This window comes from Trifolium pratense, linkage group LG4 (assembly GCF_020283565.1).
Source record: "Trifolium pratense cultivar HEN17-A07 linkage group LG4, ARS_RC_1.1, whole genome shotgun sequence".
In the NCBI taxonomy this organism is placed as follows: domain Eukaryota; kingdom Viridiplantae; phylum Streptophyta; class Magnoliopsida; order Fabales; family Fabaceae; genus Trifolium; species Trifolium pratense.
Window position 1 is genome coordinate 45,639,028 of NC_060062.1, and position 19,305 is coordinate 45,658,332.

At 31.9% G+C, this 19,305-nt stretch overlaps 2 protein-coding genes across 2 annotated transcripts; both read right to left on the reverse strand.

The window, feature by feature from the left end:
• Positions 1-3,815: 3,815 nt before the first annotated feature.
• Positions 3,816-4,827, reverse strand: LOC123921019 (short-chain dehydrogenase PC-15-like). The gene has a single exon (XM_045973392.1). The coding sequence runs from the start codon at positions 4,825-4,827 to the stop codon at positions 3,985-3,987; it is 843 nt and encodes a 280-aa protein (XP_045829348.1). The 3' UTR covers positions 3,816-3,984.
• A 3,869-nt stretch (positions 4,828-8,696) lies between these two features.
• On the reverse strand, positions 8,697-13,193 carry LOC123921021 (thioredoxin-like protein AAED1, chloroplastic). Its single transcript, XM_045973393.1, has 7 exons — positions 12,724-13,193; positions 12,138-12,184; positions 11,923-12,037; positions 9,528-9,572; positions 9,384-9,443; positions 9,172-9,267; positions 8,697-9,071 (listed from the first exon to the last, which is right to left on the reverse strand). The coding sequence occupies exons 1-7, from the start codon at positions 12,997-12,999 to the stop codon at positions 8,952-8,954; spliced, it is 759 nt and encodes a 252-aa protein (XP_045829349.1). The 5' UTR covers positions 13,000-13,193; the 3' UTR covers positions 8,697-8,951.
• Between the last annotated feature and the right edge of the window lie 6,112 nt (positions 13,194-19,305).

Consider the following 19,305-nt stretch of genomic DNA (forward strand, 5'->3'; position numbering starts at 1 on the left):
TACATTTTGAACCTCCTAAAATTATTTTTTTTGCACCACTTACTCAAAAGATCCAAACCGATCTCACTTCACATATTTTTTACATCCTCTGCTTCAGAGTCCTGGCTACGAAAACGACTACGATATGTCAAGTTATTTTAACAGAAATTACAGTTATGTTTGAACAAAAATGACAGTGTATTCTAAAGATTCAAAGAATCACGGGTCGTAGACAAAGTGCTCCTCCATCCAGGTCCCTTGAGTCACTTCAAAACAGTTTCACGTATACTACTGCAATGGACCCCTACAATACTTCCTAACTAGAGGACATGTATCTGCCACACCACAGTTATAGGGGCTGGTTTTTACGACGTCGTTTCAATAACACCAATTTTGTACTCCTTCACTGCTGATGCAGTGTGGGCTAGTTTTTCCTTTTGGCCACTGATTTGGAAACACAAGAATTACCATTAGGTATAAACTACCAATAAAACATTATAACATTCATTCATATTTCATGGTTAAAACATTGCCTTTTCTTTTGTACTTTTGTCACTTTCTTTCATATGGGCTCATCACAATTCTGTTAAATAAATACAGAGTAACAAATTAAATAACAATATGTTTCGAGGCAAAACTGCGATATATTTTTTTAGTCGAGTAATTTATTGGCTAAAATTTCATCTTTTGAGGTGAATAAGTGGGAGTATCAAAGTTTGAACTTCGATCCTACAATGACATATAATTTCCTTACCAACTGAGTTATGGTCACGAAGACGCTAAAGTGCAATATTATTCTTACCATTGATTTAAAAATATACTAGTAATTGTTAAGAGTGAAATTAAATATAATAATCGTTAGTTGGTTCAGTGTTGATTGATGCTCAACTTGATAGGGATGATCACATATCGATCCCTCACAACTGCGATCAGAAGGGGGCTGAAACCACTTGATGTCATAACTGGCCTCAAACCAGATTAAACTTGTGGTGAAAAGGCAAAAAGATATATATATATATATATATATATATATATATATATATATATATATATATATATATATATATATATATATATAAAGAGTGAAATTAAATATATATTAATATTAATTAATATATGTATATAAAATGTGAATGTGTTAAAATCTCTATAGTCATTCACTTATTTCGATCAAAGTCATTAAAAGACAATTGAAGAGTGAGGTTTTTATTTGACACCCTACATTGAAAATGTCACGGAAGAGGATTTGTTCCCATGGTCATAACGGTTGCTAAGGTTTCAAATTATGGACTTACTCAAGTCTTCATCAACCATAATTTTTTTTAAAAAAAATTAATTAAAAAGTAAAGCAAGGTTATGATCATGCTAGAGTAAGTTCATGGAATGAACCCTAATGTTTTTAGGGTAAATTGTGCTTTTTGTAGTCAAAGTATGGTGTAGGGACAACAGAACAATAAACTGTAAAATAAAATTGGTGATATATGTTATATGATCTGTCCTGCCCCAATCTTAATGGGTGAACATGAAGCTTTTGGATAAAAGAAGAAGAATTCAATTTTTTATTTTTTTTTTTTGACTAAAGAAGAATTCAAATTATTGAGTGCAAGATACATTACATGATTTTTATATTTCTCAAAAAGAATTTGGTGCATGTGTAAAAAAAAAAAAGAATTTGGTGCGGCAAGCAATCCACAGGAACGCCGATGGTAGATGGATCAAAATCAAACCGTCCAAATTGTAAGTTTGAAATTTATTTTTTAATCAAAATATATATTAAAAAGTATGAATAGTCTAATTATAATCAAACGATCACTAAGATCTCTAACTATGTGAGCAAATCCAAATAAGATATGAGAGATTTTGTGATGGTCCTGATTAAAGTCAATATTTGCTCAAAGACAAAAAGTGTAATAGGTGAAGTCATCAACATTCTTCAACAGGGAAACTAGTAAGTGGATAATCACACTCTCTTTGTATCAATTTAATTATATTATAACAACCATGTAATCTTTCATTTTTTTTTTATAATTATTCATTTCTCCTTCACTTTAAATTTAAGTTCATACTAAACGGTTTCTTTAAACACTTGTTAAACATATAAAAAAAAAATGAATGTATAACATTTCTCTTAAAATTAATAAGTAACGACCAACCACTTTTTTGATTGATATATAGAAGAAAAAATGAAATACGACTAAACTTACCATAAAGTATACACTATTGAACAAGTATATATCTTATGCTCCCTCAATAAAGATAGGTGGATTTTAATTTATTCTATGTAGTGGGAATGTGGGACAACCAAGTATACACTATTTAACTTAAGCCTTACAATGAATTTTTGGTACAGTCCTTACTGCATGTTCAGCAAACCATATTAACTCCCTATGATATGAACTACATTAGAATAGTCATTACAATCATCAACATATATATATATACAATTTTTAAAATTTTGAATATTTAATTAGTTTGATCAAATATGCTATTGGACCTTTCTTTTTAAAACAAATGTTACTTGATAGTAATATTATGTTAGTAGTCAGAGTTTAAATCTTAGAGATTTCTTTTACAAACTACTTTGAATGTCCGCTAACTTTGAGAACGGTTGAGATATGCGACTGATATGGAGGCCTCTTTTTAATAAACACATAAAAATGTGTTGGGTTAGTTTGTCACGTTACGAGATACTTACCATTTTAGTTAGACTCAATCCGATTAATAATATCGTGCAAAACTTTAAATATAGATAGATTCCATTTGATCATCGTAATCATTAGTTTGCATCATTGCATGCAAATTTGCATGACCAATTTCATGGAGACAGGAATTCTAGAGTGTATGATTTTGTTTGAAAAAAGAGATCATAAATGGAGTTTTAAGCAGTGAAAGAAAAGATGCAGGGCAGGACCAGACCAGGAGGAATGTTGAGAAATAGAGAAAAAAAAATAGCCTCTTTTTGATTGTGGTAATCATGATGACTATATCCACCAAACAAGGCACAAGCACTAGAGACAATTAACATTTTGCCCCAAAATTGAAGTATTTTGTGAAAGTTAAATAAAGGAGCTCTTATTCACTGCCTTGGTCAAATTTGCTTTCTTTCCGTTCACAATGCTTTTTTCCTTCTTGTGATCTTTAAACAATATTGGACTAGATACTAATCCTTGTTAGCAACCTATTAGCTAGGTTTTCTATAGTTCTTAATTACTTTAACTAGAAACATGCATGGCCTATATACAGTTTATAAGTCTAAATAGTTCTTACTTTTTTTTAGGACCACACAAGAAGTCTTACCTTATAAAGTTGGTTTTATTATAAAAATAAAATCAAATCAAGTTTCACATTAGTTAAAGCTTAAAGATAACGACAAAACATCTGACATAAATAGTAGATATTTGAGTCTCTTAATCATTTAATCCTAAGATACTTTGGTTTACGGAAAAAGTTTAAAGATGAGGTATGAGTGAGTAGAAAAAAATAATAATGTTTAAATAAATCTTACATTTGAGACAATTGAACAATTAACACTTTCCTAATATTTGTAAGATCATTAGATGCATATAAATTTTTTTAGATGCATACTAATTGTTTAGTTAAAATTGTCACATGTAATCAACATTGGTAGGACTATAAAAATTGCTCTATAACTATTAGCATAGCATCATGCTGTTTACTATATTTCTTTTATAACTCAAATAAATAGCTATAGTAACATGAAGATATTGTCACATCACATTATAAAACAGTATATATATCATTGACCCAAATAGTGAAAAATGAAACAAGACTTTTTATCATAAAAAAAAAAAAAAAAAACTTAGGGTGCGGCTCATCCCTTGCGATACTCAAAATCTCCATCACTAACCGGAATCCAACTTTCGATAGACATTTTTTCCTTCGCAAATACCTTACCGGAATCTATCTTTCGATAAACCTTTTTGCTAATTTTAGGCAATGCAGAAGGAGAATAGAAGAAAATTATACATATGACAAACACCCAAATCAAACCTTTCTGTTAAGCCCAAAACGTGATGAGAAAAACATGTCTCTAACCCAAAGAGGAGACCAAGAAAGCAAAGCAAACAAACCAGTCATGTGACCAAAAATAATTTGCTTAGGTGGTTTAGTTGCTAAAACTTTATTAACAACATGTCTAGCAAAAACTCTACCATCCATTGCTTTTTCACCTTGAGAAGCTCTAGCTCTCTCAGCTATAACTTCCTTAAAATCCTTATAAAGTTTCCAATCATAATCACTTAATTTTTCCAAATTAGCTTTCCCCAAATTTGATCTAACAGAACCAGGCAAAACCAAAACAACATTGATCCCAAATGGTTTCAATTCTAACCTCAAACTATTTGTCATTGCATGAACTGCACTTTTACTAGCACAATATGACCCTGCCCATGGTGTTGAAATATTGCCAACTACACTTCCAACATTAACTATGGTTCCACTTTTTTTCATAGCCATGTGAGGGACCACTTGTTGCACCATTCTTAGTTGTCCTAAGGTGTTAATCTCCCATGTTTTTCTAATTGTATCGAGCGGTAATTCGGCTAATGGACCCGTGCTACCAATTCCAGCGTTATTAATTAGAATATCAATACGACCATGTTTTGATATAATAGCATCTACTACTGAAGTAGCGCTTTGATGAGATGACACGTCGAGTTCAAGTGTCTCTATGTTATCGTCTGACTCCAAATCTAACATGTCTTTCATCCGCGTTGAGATGTCAGAGGCTATGACACAGCAATTTTTCTCAGCAAATGCTTTGCAGTATTCATAGCCAATTCCGCCAATGGCACAACCGGTCACTAGTACAATTTGTTGGTCATTCATCGTTCTTCTTGTGTTTGATTTCTTCAATTGAATGGTTATAATTATATATATGGATGTGTACTAATTTAAAATTAACATCAAATTAACTATCCTATGTTAAAGTTGCTCATTATTAATTTGTATGTTTTTTGTCACATTATTAGGTAAACGAATATTCTTTGTAACATATGCTTCTTTGATCTTGGATTGGCCGGCTATAGGTTGGAATTGTTTTCTTTATGGTTGCAGTGTGATGGAGATGTTATATTCCTGTCACTATCTGCTGGACAATTTTGCAACAAAACATGGCACCATTGGTACAAGACATTTTCAGCTTTTAATGACAGCCACTTGGAAGAATTTGACAATGTGAGAAGCTCTAATTGTACAAATTTTATTCTCATTGTTTTACAAAATAAACATAATTCAAACTGCTTGGATTTTTATCCTACTGTTCTACTCATATTAGTGCATATTTTCTATCATGGTGAATTTGGCAAAATTTCAACAGTCATTCAAGATCAAACAGTATAAATTTCGATACAAATTTTGATTGTTAAATCTAAAATATGATTTTGAAATCTTTATTGAATGACCATTGATGTAGTTGACTGCGTGCAGACACGGAATTGGGACCGCTAACAACCTAAATCCTTAAAAACAATTACTTAATTTACCAAATAACCATTTCAGGTGTGAAATTGATTAGTACTTACATGACAACATAAACATGAATGATGTATGAAATGAACCTTAGTATTGGTAAGTCACAACTCACAAGTGTAAAAAATTCCACATTAATAATATGAACAAAGGAAATTGAATTTCATTTTGGCATCATCACAGCCTTTTCAAGTAAACTTGATATAGAAAACTAACTCTGTTAATATCCCATGGGAAAATGGAATGAAAACAAATGGAAATGAATAGATAGAATTTGCCTAAACAAGAATATGGAGTCAACAGAAAAAAGTGAAATTAGATAGCAACTAATCTGATTACTATCCAACCCTGTTAATAATACTACAGTGTTATGCATGAGAAGAAAAAAGGTGTTTTGTGCACTTTCTCTTTCTGAGTATTTAAGTAAACCTTTCATTGAACCCAATGGCATTTTCCTCTGTACTGTACCCTCCCTTAGCCCCATTACTTGTGACTTTACTTTACCCCACGCCCAGTCCATTTCCTCTGTCTCTATAGCATTAATGTTACATGTCGTACTCTTGGATGAGAATCTCTTTTATGACTACTTTGCTGACCACAACATTCAGCATTCCCTTTTCCTTTTTACCCTCATCTTACTTCCAAATATCCAACTAAATTTTGTACTACTGTCTAAATATCATAAGGGATACAACCTTGGTCCAAGTGATAACAGATTTTCGGTAAGTATAGCTCAGTTGATAAGAACATTGCATGTAATATATAGGGATTAGAGTTTTAACCCTGATATTCCTAATTATTCACCTTTAAAAATGAAATTCTAACTATTAGACAAAAAAAAGGTTATAAGACATTTTGACCCTTTAACCAAGTGATTATTGGTTCAATCCCCGACTATTGTGTATGGGAAAAAAATCGATTGGGAGAAGAGAACTCACATTGTGTATTCCACAAGATTTCTGATGGAAATTAATCACTATTAAATGGCAGTAAAAACTTCATATTTATATCATGATAACAAAAAAAAATATAGGTGACTCTAGGGTGGAAAATGGTCTCATAAAATATGGCATATTCATACTTAAAAATCTTTTGAAACATCAACAATGATCAAGGTCGCTTCTTGTATAAAGAAGTTCACGATATTACTTATCTTTATGATGGATTTAGTGATTCGTCAAAAATAAGAAAAATAAATATTAGTGTCTCAGAACTAAAATTACATATATTTTCTCTTGTTTTGGTTAAATTAACACCAATTAAATCAACATATTTAACTATTAAGGACATGATGATCATGAACAAGAACATCTCTACTTTAAAGCCAGCCATGTCATTAATAGTCATTAAAATTTTGGATGATTTTCAAATATTAATATCATTTGTGACACATATGGTATAAAATATCTATTAAACGATTTCAACACATTTCCACTTTAGTTTTAATACAGGCAAAACGACTACCTAGTCTAGATTAGTTTTAGGCCTGCAGCGAAGACCTACTAGATTTTCTTTAACAATGAAACAGAAGCCATAAGATACTAGTATGTGAAATTTGTGGAAAAAAAGATTAATATAGCTGAGCCATTTTCAGCCTAATTTGTTAAAGCCTATCCAAACCAAACTACTACTATTCACATTCCTAGGACTATGAAAGTGACCAAAGAAGTGCAAAACAGAGTGGATGGACTCACCTTGGATATTTGCTGGGATGGATGGTTGAGATGCTACAAATTTCTTTTCAATTAAAAACAGGAAAAAGCCAAAGCTTTTGTCCCACACATTGGACTCATTCATAGGTTGCTATCATATATCCGCTACAGGTCTACAACAAGAAACCAGCATGGCACCTCTTTTAGGAAATCACCAAATTGGTCATTAAAAATTGTAAGTTAGTAAATTAAAAACAAAATTCTGGAATTGCAAATAGCTGGTCATTTTTATTTCAGAGAATACCATACATTGTTACACTTTAGTTAGTGATTGAAAAATAAATGTTACATATTCAAAATATATGACTCTGTATGATAAAAAAAAATAAAAAATTGTAAGTCATGTACTCATGTTTGATACATGAGTTTCTTATCTTTTCATCTTGTCATCTCATATGACTATTTTGATAAAAAACTTGTTTCATTTACACCAGTTCAATCATTTACAAATAAAATTGTCCTATTCTATTTAATAAAGGGGGAAAAAGCATTGGATATTCTTTCTTTACTTATGCATTTTTACTTTTACTTTTTCCTCACAGCACTTCAAAGAAGGATGTGATAGGTTAAGGGCATGTGTATCGTTTCCGACCAATTAAACGTGCATTTAAACTGAAGCTCCAGTTAGTAGCTTCATTCCAAACGTGCGATTAGAGCATCCCAAACACGGTTCCAAACATACACTATGTCTGATTGGCACTTTGTAGTCGTAAATATTTATGAATATTTGCAAATTTTCAACAGCAAACCAAATAAGTTTAGTGAAGTGTGTTTAAAAGATGTTCCTAATATTTTTCCCAACAGAATGAACTTAACTTAAGTAAAAATGTCATAAAGAATGAATAATTCTTACCAAAGTCTTTAGTATAGTTGTTACTCCACTCCAACTGCTAGAGCTATTTCAAACTGGTTACTAAGAATTTTTAAACTAAAACAATTGAAAAACTCAAATTAGTATAGTACAACTTATACATATTTTTATCATTTCAAAGGACAATAAATAGCACATGTTTGTGATGGCCCAAAATAAAATAATTTGGACAGAGAAACATGAAGGAAAGAAGAAAAAAAACAAATTGTATGCCAACGGGGAGTATACTTCTGGACAAAAAAACACATTTTTGTATATTTTCGGAGTTGCGTGTAAGTTGAGCCCATATGGTCCAGCTTGGGTGAGGAGAATTTTTCTCCTCCCATCCCCACGTTTCTTTTCTACCCCAAAACACGCAGAAAATTTCGGAAAACATTTTCCGAAGTTTTTTTCAGTAAAATTTACACTAAAAAAAATTTCAGAAAATGTTTTCCGAATTTTTCTGCATGTTTTGGGGATAGAAAAGAAACGTGGGGTGGGGAGAGAAACTATCTGAGTGAGGATAAGGGCATAATATAGGGCCAACAAAAGTATGACCATGACAAGGCACCATATGCCTCAACAGAAAACAGAGTTTTATTGTTGTAGTTACAACATACAAATATACTACAGTTACTGTTATTTTGAGAATTTCAGCCTTTAGATAAATAAAACAATTTACAGCTTCCTTATAATCATTCATAATGATTAAAATAAGAAATATGCTTACATGTGTGAGGATTGCCATTTCTAACTCATGTTTTGTTACAATATAGTTAAATATGACATTTAACCATTTATCCAAAGCTTATTATATGTTGCCTCTTGTATGATTCACAGTGAATCCTATTCTAATAGCACAACTCTTCTTAAACTGGACATTCCTATTGCTATATGAATTTACAATTTATACAGTACAGTTAAGCAACAGGAGCTTTGCAGCAAACATCAAAAACATCATCTAAGGGAGCATGATCACCTGTCCCTTCGTCTTTCCTTGCATATAATAGCTCTTTCCCTCTAAACACAAACATCCCTCCCTGACAAAAAACAAGAATTGATCAATTTAGGTAGCCCAAGTTGTAAAGTAAAACATTAAGTTTGTTTTCATTCTTTTGCCACCAGATTAACATATCAAACCTGCTGCAACACACCCCTCCTATCATCTGGAGTGGCATCTATTGTATAGTTCTTGACCGCTTTTTGCAAAGCATCAAATCTCGATAACACCTTTGCCTGTTAATAACAATTTTGAAGTCAAAACTCAAAACATATTTATCAGCATGTGAAATGGAAAATGTCTAACAAAATATATACATAGTATTTCAGAGAAATCCAAGGTAAAAGCTTACACTGGCTGGGTTGAAGAAAGTGCGGCCAAACCCATAGTAGAGGTCTAGAAAATCATATGCCTGAATAACAGCAGAATTGGTTAAAATAGATATTATAATATGAGTTCTAGTGGGTGAATATTGAACATGCTATCCACGCATTACCTTGCGGTCAGGATCGGCATAAAGGCAATCCATTGGAAATGGTAACTGGACATGCAAAATATCAATTGGAAAAAAAGAAAAAAAGAATATCAGGTTTGAGTCTTGACATCAAGTACCTGTTCGTACCAATAGTATATAAATAGGTAAATTACAAGAAAACTCTTCAAATTTCATATATGTTAAAAGTATAGAGATCCTTGGCTAATTTGCAAACACAGATGGTACCTTCAACGAAATGGATTTAAAATTAAATCACAAACCATTGAGCCAAAATATACTCGAGACTAGCAACTCCATACTTTTCACAAGCATAACAATTGACCTAAAATCCTTTATATAAAACTAGTGGCCATGGATTCCTACTTTTCTCACCAAAACAGGGTAAGTTGTACATGGTATAAATATCTCTATCTATATAATTTATAATTAAAGCTCACACAAATGACAAAAGACAGTGTTAACTCATTGATACTCCGCATTATCTAATAAATCTTCAACAAATTAATCAAATAAGGAATAGTACAGCTAATGGTGAGTGAGATGAAGAGGAATAAAGCAAGGGAGAGGATGTTGGGTTACACACTTTGCAGACCCATCACAAACTACACCAGTAACAATAAGTTCTTCAACTTTTCACTTCCTTTATTTTTGGATCATACTCAAATTTTATCATGCAAAGGATCTATTAATGTTTTATTTATTTATGGAGTTTTCTATAATACTGAAGAGTTTCACAGCTACTAGCTGCTGAAGCTAACAAGGTGAACCTAAGTCAGAATCATTGCATCTTTTATTCTTTGCATCACTATTGGCATACTTATGACTTTTTATGTGGAAAAACTGTTTCTTACCAAAAGTTATTGACAATAATTTCATCCTTTATTATTTCTCTTTGAGCCTAATTTTTATATTGGCACGATATTGATCTCATTGATATAGCATGGATCTATTATATATACTCATGTTTGCTTTTTAAAGGTTATACTGATGTTGCTGTAAGGATTGTGAACCAAAAGAACAAACATATCTGAGAAAATAGGGTGTGGAATTTGTTATGATTACCCAAGTGCTTGATATGTGTATTGCATTGTTTGATATAGCTAACTCATTATCTTTTTCTATTAATACATTGTATAAAATCTGGTTTGGTTCCTACATTCAGTTATCCTGCTAAGAGCCTTTGAAAAACTTTGGCTCATCAGTTGAGGATTACTTGAAAAGCTTTTGCCATGGCTCATCAGTCACATTTTCTTCAACATTTTCTCCATTCTTTTTCTTACAATAACATTTTCTCTGATATGAGAAAATATAATTTTTGAGGTTAAGAAAATAAACTTATTCTAATTGAGATTCTGAATTTATTTTCTGCTGCAGCTTTCAATAGTTTCAATAGAAAGTGATAGCTGAAACTTTAATGGCCTCTTTCATTTTTTGCATTAGGTTAATGGTTCTGTTTTGGTCTAATCGAGTATAATTTAGTAACATACCAATTGGGAATCAAGCAAGTGTCATTATCTTTGTATATTCTTAGCAAGGTAAAAATCTAAAGCGTAGCTGAAATATTCTTAATTGATGCCAAGTTGTCTGTAATTCAACCATTAGCCTTCAAAAGAATATTTTTTTATGACACAATTGTGAAGATTCATTATCCTTTGATGTTTGTTAGATAAGTGTCAAATACTAAGTTGAACTTAATTTGATGGTTTCTTTTCTTTCTCTATAGCCTATCTCTTCCCTAACAATGCAAGTCCTCAACTTAAGTTCAACTTATGGAAGGTTTACCTTGATTGGATTTGCAATGATACAACTTCAAGATGGCACAATGGGATTTTTTTATGTTTGTATGTACTTGTGTGAAAATTACAAATAAAAATTAAACATTATAGATGTAGATACTAGCTATATGTGCATTGAAGAACCATGAACTTTTCAACGATAAAAGATAAAAAGTTCCCTTGATTGCCAATTATGTACGACTTTCTTGAAACCCTAATAATTCAGACTGAAGTTGTACACGAGAAGTACAGATTTGCTTCGGATTTCATGGGCTTCCTACATGATAGGTACAACTTCCCTGTAGTGAAGGAAATTCGTACTCCCCACGTTCGACTTCTTGAGTGAGTGAATTTTGCATAAAAATTCGTCATGGGAAGTATGGTTTCCTATTAAGTCAAACATACTAGGTAATTACCCTATTTTAGTAATATTTTTTAAGCTATACTAGATTGGTAATTTCCATCTGAAACTACTCTAGAGAGGTAAAAGAACCCTAAACTATTCAAAGACAAAGACTTTTAGATGTTGCTTCGATTTGATTTTACTCTTTTAAAGCCTCATAATTTGCTAAGAAAACAGTCAAAAACAGAAATGACAAAGGAGGACAAAGAAACATTACTCGTTCCGCTAGCATACGGGCTTTATTGGGTTCACCAACACCTACTGCAATTAGCTTGACACCAGCAGAATCAAATCTTGATTTGGTTTCTTTCAACGTCAAAGCCAATTCCCAACTAAGAACAAGAGAAGACAATCCACAGTAAGAATAATCACCATTCAAACAAGTCCTAGAAAATGATAACCAAAGCCCAAAAGTAAAGATCATTTCTTTACCAGCATGGGCATCCAAAGTGCCTCAAAAGTGCCACCACAGCTATTCCCTGCAAGAATTAACTCCAATCACCAACCACAAATCAACATCAACCTATTAATTTAACTAATCTTTTCTTTTTTTGAAGACTTGGTATCTGGTCCAAGGATCGACTAATCCAAGGGACACCAATCTCACCCTCCACAAGCGGGAGGGGCATTTAAAGTCAGTTTTTTTTTTTTTTTTGCTCTGTATGGACTGACCCAACACAAGATGTTGCACCCGGAAGATTCAAACCTAACCAAGAGGAGCACACTCCAAAGTCCAAAGTCTTAAGTCTTAACCACTAGGCCAACTCATTAATTCAACTAATTAATCTAAAACTACTTCAAATTAATTTCTACTAATACATCAACCTCAAATTAATTTCAACTAATAAATTGATACTACTTCAAATTAAACCCAGCATTAACAAACACAAGAGATAATTAATATAATATTCCACAAAGTAAAAACCACAATCTTAGGTAAAAAATTAAAATTGTGCAAGAAAGTCCAAAACATATAGTAAGAAGGTAAAGATCAAAGCTTTTGAATAACCATGCTAACCTGATTCTGGTCCCAAAGATCTTTGAACATGACAGGTTCACCGGCAGCGGTGAAAATACTAACATCACCGAGATTTTCCGCAACAGTGGGACTGTACTGAGAACTCGAAGCATTGGAAGAAAACCCTCGTTTGTTTCGGGTGACGAGAAATGAATCCTTGAAAGTAATCGATTTGGGGGAGTAATGAAGGGTAGTGGCGGGGAAAGTGTAAGAATTTGGGGGTGTGATAGATGGATGAAAAGGAAATCGTAGAGATTGTAGGGTTGTTGTAGCCATTGATTTTGTTGGAATTGGAAATGAAGATGAACCCTAGAATTGATGAATTTGCGATGATGTGATTGTAGATGGATATCAGAGTGTGAGTCCAAGCTAACTGGTCAGTCAGCCACAGAAATCTTCAGTGGCGGGAGAGGTTTTCTTTTCTCCACGCCATAATCAAATGTGATGATTTTAGTTTTTCAATTTTTTGCGGAGTAAAATGTCAAAATATCCCGAAATTTTGAAATTTGAAAATAGACAAATATTTTCTGAAATTCTAAAAAGTCAATTAAATTGCCCCTGACACTACTAGTCAGAGTCCACGTCAGGGTCAATTTGATTGACTTTTTAAAATTTCAGGGGAAAATTTGCCTATTTTCAAATTTCATGGAGTATTTAACAAATTTTAAAATTTCAAGGGGGTATTTGACAATTTACTCATTTTTTGTAGTACATTATTATTATTTTTTACTATCCAATCAAACTTAACACATTCCATTTATAATAATAAGCTAAATATAGGGGATTAACTAGTTGTCGGAGCTGTTGGTAAAAAAAAAAAAATAGTTGTCGGAGCTAACTCATAAGAGCACCTCCAATGGGGTAATTCACTATTGGTATTTTAACTAGAGTTTATAATGTCACGTCATCTTGAAGTTTTCAACTTTACTTTCCTAGATTGCCAAATTAAACTCATACATCTGACGAAACCACATACCTCCATATTTTTTCCTCATAGTCAGTTTTTCCCATCATAACCAGCTTATACCTCTTCCCGTATTTTTATTTAAACCCACCAAAATGAATTTATCATTCTCTCTAGCTCGTCTCCTAGAGATTATGTTAAGAGGATGGTGCTCATACAATAGGCATGTATTGTGCAACAGATTTAATTAACACGTCTCTACCTGCTTTTGATAGATGTTTATCCGACCAGCTTTGAACCTTCTTCCACATTTTATCCTTGAGGTATCCAAAAATAGCTTTATATTTTCTTCCAATCATCGATGGCATACCAAGATATCGACCGGTTCCCATGACTTCGATAAATCCTAGAATGTCAGAGATGTTTTTCTTGATATTATTAAGAGTGTTTCAACTTACTAAAATAAAATTCGAACTTCACATAATTAATTGCTTGTCCAAAAGTTTTCTCATAAACATTGAGAATCTTCTTCGTACATTGAGTTTCTCGCACTTCTGCCCTAAAAAAACAAAAAGTAATCATCAACAATATTACTAGTAGTTTTTTTAATGGTCCACCCAAAAAAATTTCCCATGTTTTGCCACCTCTAGCAATTCTAGATATTGACGTATATATCTAGCCTTTCCTTACACTTGACTCTGAAATTAATTTAGTCTATAATTTCAATATATATATCATTTTCATTAATTAGGTGATAAGTTGTTCTCGTTCCCCTGCCCAAAACAATTCCTAACTCATACTTTAAATTTGGAAGATGTTTGAAAGTTTAGAACAATCCTTTTCATTGTTTACGCAATGTGTTCTTTTTGACAAAACCAACTGAGAATCAACTTTGCAATTAAACTCGTTGTGCATTATGTTGTTAATCATGTCAAATTTGATTTCAATGTTGCATGATTATGCAGCTGCCAGCCTGCCACCAATAGCGACAATGACTTCAAATGTCATCAAACAACTATTTGTGATAAAAACTAACACTACATATATAACTTATGTTTTGTTTAATTTTTAAAAATTAAATCTTGCAATGTGTATAATTTTGTTGTCAAGTGTATAATGTTTCTTTTTCTTTTTTTTGGTAGGAAAAAGAGGACTAACGTCCAATAAACGAAAAAAAAAACTATAAAGATACACGAATATTCTTAGGCATGTAAGTCCCGAAAATATCATCAAAGAGAGGACGTGAGACCTCCATATGAGGAGTCTCCATTAATAAGTGTTAAAAGAATCCAAAGAGAAGATAAAATTAACCAACCAATCAACACTTATATTTCCCTCCCGCCAGGTATGATTGAAAAACACTTGCCAAATCAACTTTAAAAGCTCTTGTATATGACTCACCAAAGTGGACGGCTTGCCATTTATTTTGACTTTCTGTGTGATCATGTCAACCAGAGTTTTTGAGTCACTTTTCACTTGAAGTTGGTGGAAACTTTGTCTCCAAGCAAGCTGCATTCCCCACATTTCAACGGAGAGAGCATCACAAGTTCCAATTTTCCGTGCATATCATTTGATCCATCTACCGTCCGAGTTTCGGAAAAGCCCACCACATCTAGCTAGCCCCAAAGAATCTTTGTAAGTTCCGCCACAATTAAGCTTAATCCACTCCTCCCGAGGTTTGCTCTAGCCAATGAAAACAGTGTATAATGTTTCTTTTACTATTGGATTACTGAGTCACATCATAACTCATTTAATTCAATGGTAGAATTTATTGATCTAATAATAAAAATCAACTTGGCATAATATAAGACTTAATTATCTCATTTATGCACTAGTATAAAACTAGCACTCGAAAGCCGGAAGCTAGAGAATATTTTCCTTATTAATTTGAGCTACGAAGATCCATTTATGATGATGATAACCCTTTTACACCAAATCTTAACTAGCCTAGCATTAGATTGGCATTCCTTTGTCGTTTGAGAGTTTTTAGTTTTTACATGTATCAAGACAAGATAATCAATAAATTTTTTGTCATTTCTTATCTCATTGCATCTACTTTTGTATTAATTAAATAATTAAAAACAAAATTGTAAAAATAATAATACTCGTTGCATTTCTAAGAAAAGGATCTAAGAGTAGAGGAGGTATGTATTTACTTTATCTTGCTCGAATTTAATGATATAGTACCATTTAACCTTTAAACTACACCTAAAATTCAAGGTGCAAATGGTAGAAACATCACTATTGACACATTAGTTACTAAATACACCACCCACTCCACCTACCAAGAAATCAACAATTGAAATGTCATAGCAACTTGCAATATATATTATGAAAAGTCAAGTTCTATCTCTCAATTTAATTCCTAATTCACCACAATTATAGAATATTGAAACTTTTTAGATTAAAATTTGATTCATATTTTCTTCTTCGGTTACATGTGCTTTATTTGATTCATTTATAAGCAATAATAATAAGCTTCCATTTTACGTTCTATTTGCTTGCCATTTAGTTATATCATTAACCGTTATAGAATACAAACAAAAATGAAAAATAGCTTTAAAAGCCAATGCTCTACACCTCCTCCTATAACCTATATGAACCATATTTCTTCTTATTTGATTTGATTATTATTTTGGTCATGCTAAAATGAGTCATAGAAAATCTCATTCACATGGAAGCATACCCTTTTCATGGGAGGACAAGCCAGGAATTTGTAAGACACCCAACAATGAGTGTCCTCTAAATTCCATCAACCAAAAATCATCTTCCAAATTACCACCTAGTCATCATTTTAACAATATTTCTAAGAAGAATAATACTCTAGAATTTCAAGACAAGAAAATTTATATACCTTTGCCTCCATATCAAACACAACCTACTCCTCCACAAAGAAGCACTTCTATGAAGGGAATCAAATTACAAGAAGACCCTTTTCTTGTGGCTTACAAGGAATGTACTAAAAGTGATCAAAGTTGCAAGATGCAAAGTAAGAACAAAAAAGGTGTTGGATTTAATTTTTTAAGTTTAAGGAGAAACTATTGTATTTTTTCATGTAGAAGTGCTATTGATGTTAAGGATGATAGTTACATTAAACTATCTAGGCTCCCTCGTCTTCCTAAACATAGAGATCGCTCGCGAATGTTAGAAGATGAGGATCACCGCGGCTTCAACTATCATGAATCATGGTTATAATTTATTTGATTTCTAATTTTCTAATTTTATGCTTCACAAATGGTATGTAAATTTATTTATTGTTGTTTTGAATTGAGCATATGAGTGAGATATCATATCCGGGATATGTTTTCTGTATAAAAAATAATATATTATCCATTAGCACAATGTTTTTATTAGTTTTTTTTTTCGTCAAATAATTTAGTGGTTTGAAATTTCATTCTTAAAATAAATAAAATCAATATTAGTTTATCGGTGTTTATTGATACAAAACTAATTTCAACTCTTAAGATGAACTATTATTCAAAAAACTAAATTCTTGTAAGATTCCTATTACTCTTTCTTTTGCTATAAATATTTTTGGAGAAGTTTATTTAACAAAGAAGATATTAACTTCGTCAAAAAATAAAATATATCAGCAATAAAAGAGGTATCAATTGAGTTAAAGTGAATGTTTTTGTGTTTTACTTTTTATCTATGAGGGAAGTGCTTAATCATAAAGGTATTTTATCCAATCCGCACAATCTTCCTTATGTCTTCTACTTTCTGACTATTGAAGACTGCTCCAATATTTTTTTTCCATTGTTCTTTTACAAGAGTTGTGTGGGAAGATATTTCTAAATGGCTAGGATTAAGGTTGACAACAAGTATGGAAAGATGGAATCATTTTTATTGTTCGGTAACATGATTAAATTTAAATCTAAAAAAGGTATTAAACCAAAAAAAAATCTAAAAAAGGTATGCACGTTAAACATTTGATTTTGGTTGGCTATTACTTGATGTGTTTGGAAACTTAGAAACGATATTATTTTCAATTCGCCTATGTCGGATGCTTCCTTATTGGTGGATGACATTTTCCATTGGCTATAAATATCGCCAAGATAGTGATTATAAAATAAAGCTAGTACAATTCTTACCATGCAAATCGATTTTATTAAGTTAAACTCAAAATCTATAATATGGTACCAAAGTGTGTCATATATCTCTTATTAGGCCACACGTACTGTTTATGAATTGTTGTTTCCGGAGCTAAAAATAATGTTCACGCACCGAAGAGATTGCTCGAATGAGTCGTGGACTAGGTTTGCTTTCTTTAAGACGTTTTGTGGTATTGCCAAAAATTGTGCAAACAGACTATCAACCACGAAGTCTTCGGGATAAAACAGCCTAGTTAAACTGATACCGATAAATACTGCACTGTAGATATCGGGCAAAAATTACACTATCAAATATGGTACAAAAATCATTGCGCTATGATTTAAAGTCTACTCTAATATGGTGCTATGACCACTCTAATAAGGTATTTTAACCAATCAAATGCGGTACTACGACCACTCTTAAAATAAAGGGAATATGGTATTATGACCATTCTTATAAATTTGAAGGAACTAGTGATTCTTTGATCACTCTTAAAACAAATTAATACTAATGCTAATATTAGTATCTCATAGAACATAGAATAAACAACAATATACTCTAAACAATTAAGAACAAAACCTAATATAAATCTTTATATATAGTGTGAATAACCAAGTAAAGAAATCATGTAATGAGTCTAGTTTATTCATTCTAACTTTAATTGGCACAATTCTAACAAATTTTATTCAGTGCGAGATACTTTCACTTTAAATATGTTTTGTGTTAATCAAAACAAAACTCACTGCAACTAGATTTCTATAACTACCACAATAGCAATAACAATAATATGTGTGTAGTATAACCTAGATCAGTTGAATCATTAAAACAATTGAGCATTGTAGTATACGAGAGAAAGTACCAAACATGTCATTCATGAAAGTACCAAATATGATAAGAGTTAAGAGTTGCAAAGAGGATCCTGATAGTTTCTATTGTACATGTTCTGAGGGAACGGTTGCAGATGGAAGCTGTGATGAATCTGATGATCAAAAGTTTCCAGCAAAATTGGTTGCTGCATTAGGTACTTTTGTATAAACCTACATAAAATTTGGCTAATGCTTACCTGACAACTGAGAAGATTTGGTTTTTGCTGTGTTGTCATAGCCAAGTCTGCAGACTCTAATATAATTTTTAATATTTGATATCAATTGTATTATAAATTTCTAAGTTTTTTGTCACAACTATATGACTAGCATTACGGTGGACCACCTTCACAAGTGAGTAGTCCACCGTGGACAAGTGATCTACCGAATATGAATTTTACAAAATTCACTATTGGATTGAAAATTTATATCGTATAGATCATCCATAAATTTTTTAAATTTTTTTGAAAATCATTTGATGTGTTATTGAGACCCATCAAGATTTACGTTATTTAATAAATCGTTAATCTTGATGTGTCTCAATAACATATCAAATGGTTTTCAATTTTTCTAAATTTTTCTATGGATGATCTATATGATCTAAACTTTCAATCCAACGGTAGATTTTGTAAAATTCGTATTCGTTATAATGTTATTCGTGAATGGTCCACCATGGACCACTTGATAAAGTGGTCTATATTAGAATTTACCTGGATTTCTAAT

Bases quoted from the DNA above. Each gene is read 5' to 3' on its own strand.
- LOC123921021 (XM_045973393.1), bottom strand. From the start codon at position 12,999: ATGGCTACAACAACCCTACAATCTCTACGATTTCCTTTTCATCCATCT. The intron at 9,573-11,922 runs GTAATGTTTCTT...TTGCATGTCCAG, and splicing joins CCCGTATGCTAGCGGAACGA to TTACCATTTCCAATGGATTG. The intron at 9,268-9,383 runs GTAAGCTTTTAC...TGTTATTAACAG, and splicing joins CTTTCTTCAACCCAGCCAGT to GCAAAGGTGTTATCGAGATT.
- LOC123921019 (XM_045973392.1), bottom strand. From the start codon at position 4,827: ATGAATGACCAACAAATTGTACTAGTGACCGGTTGTGCCATTGGCGGA.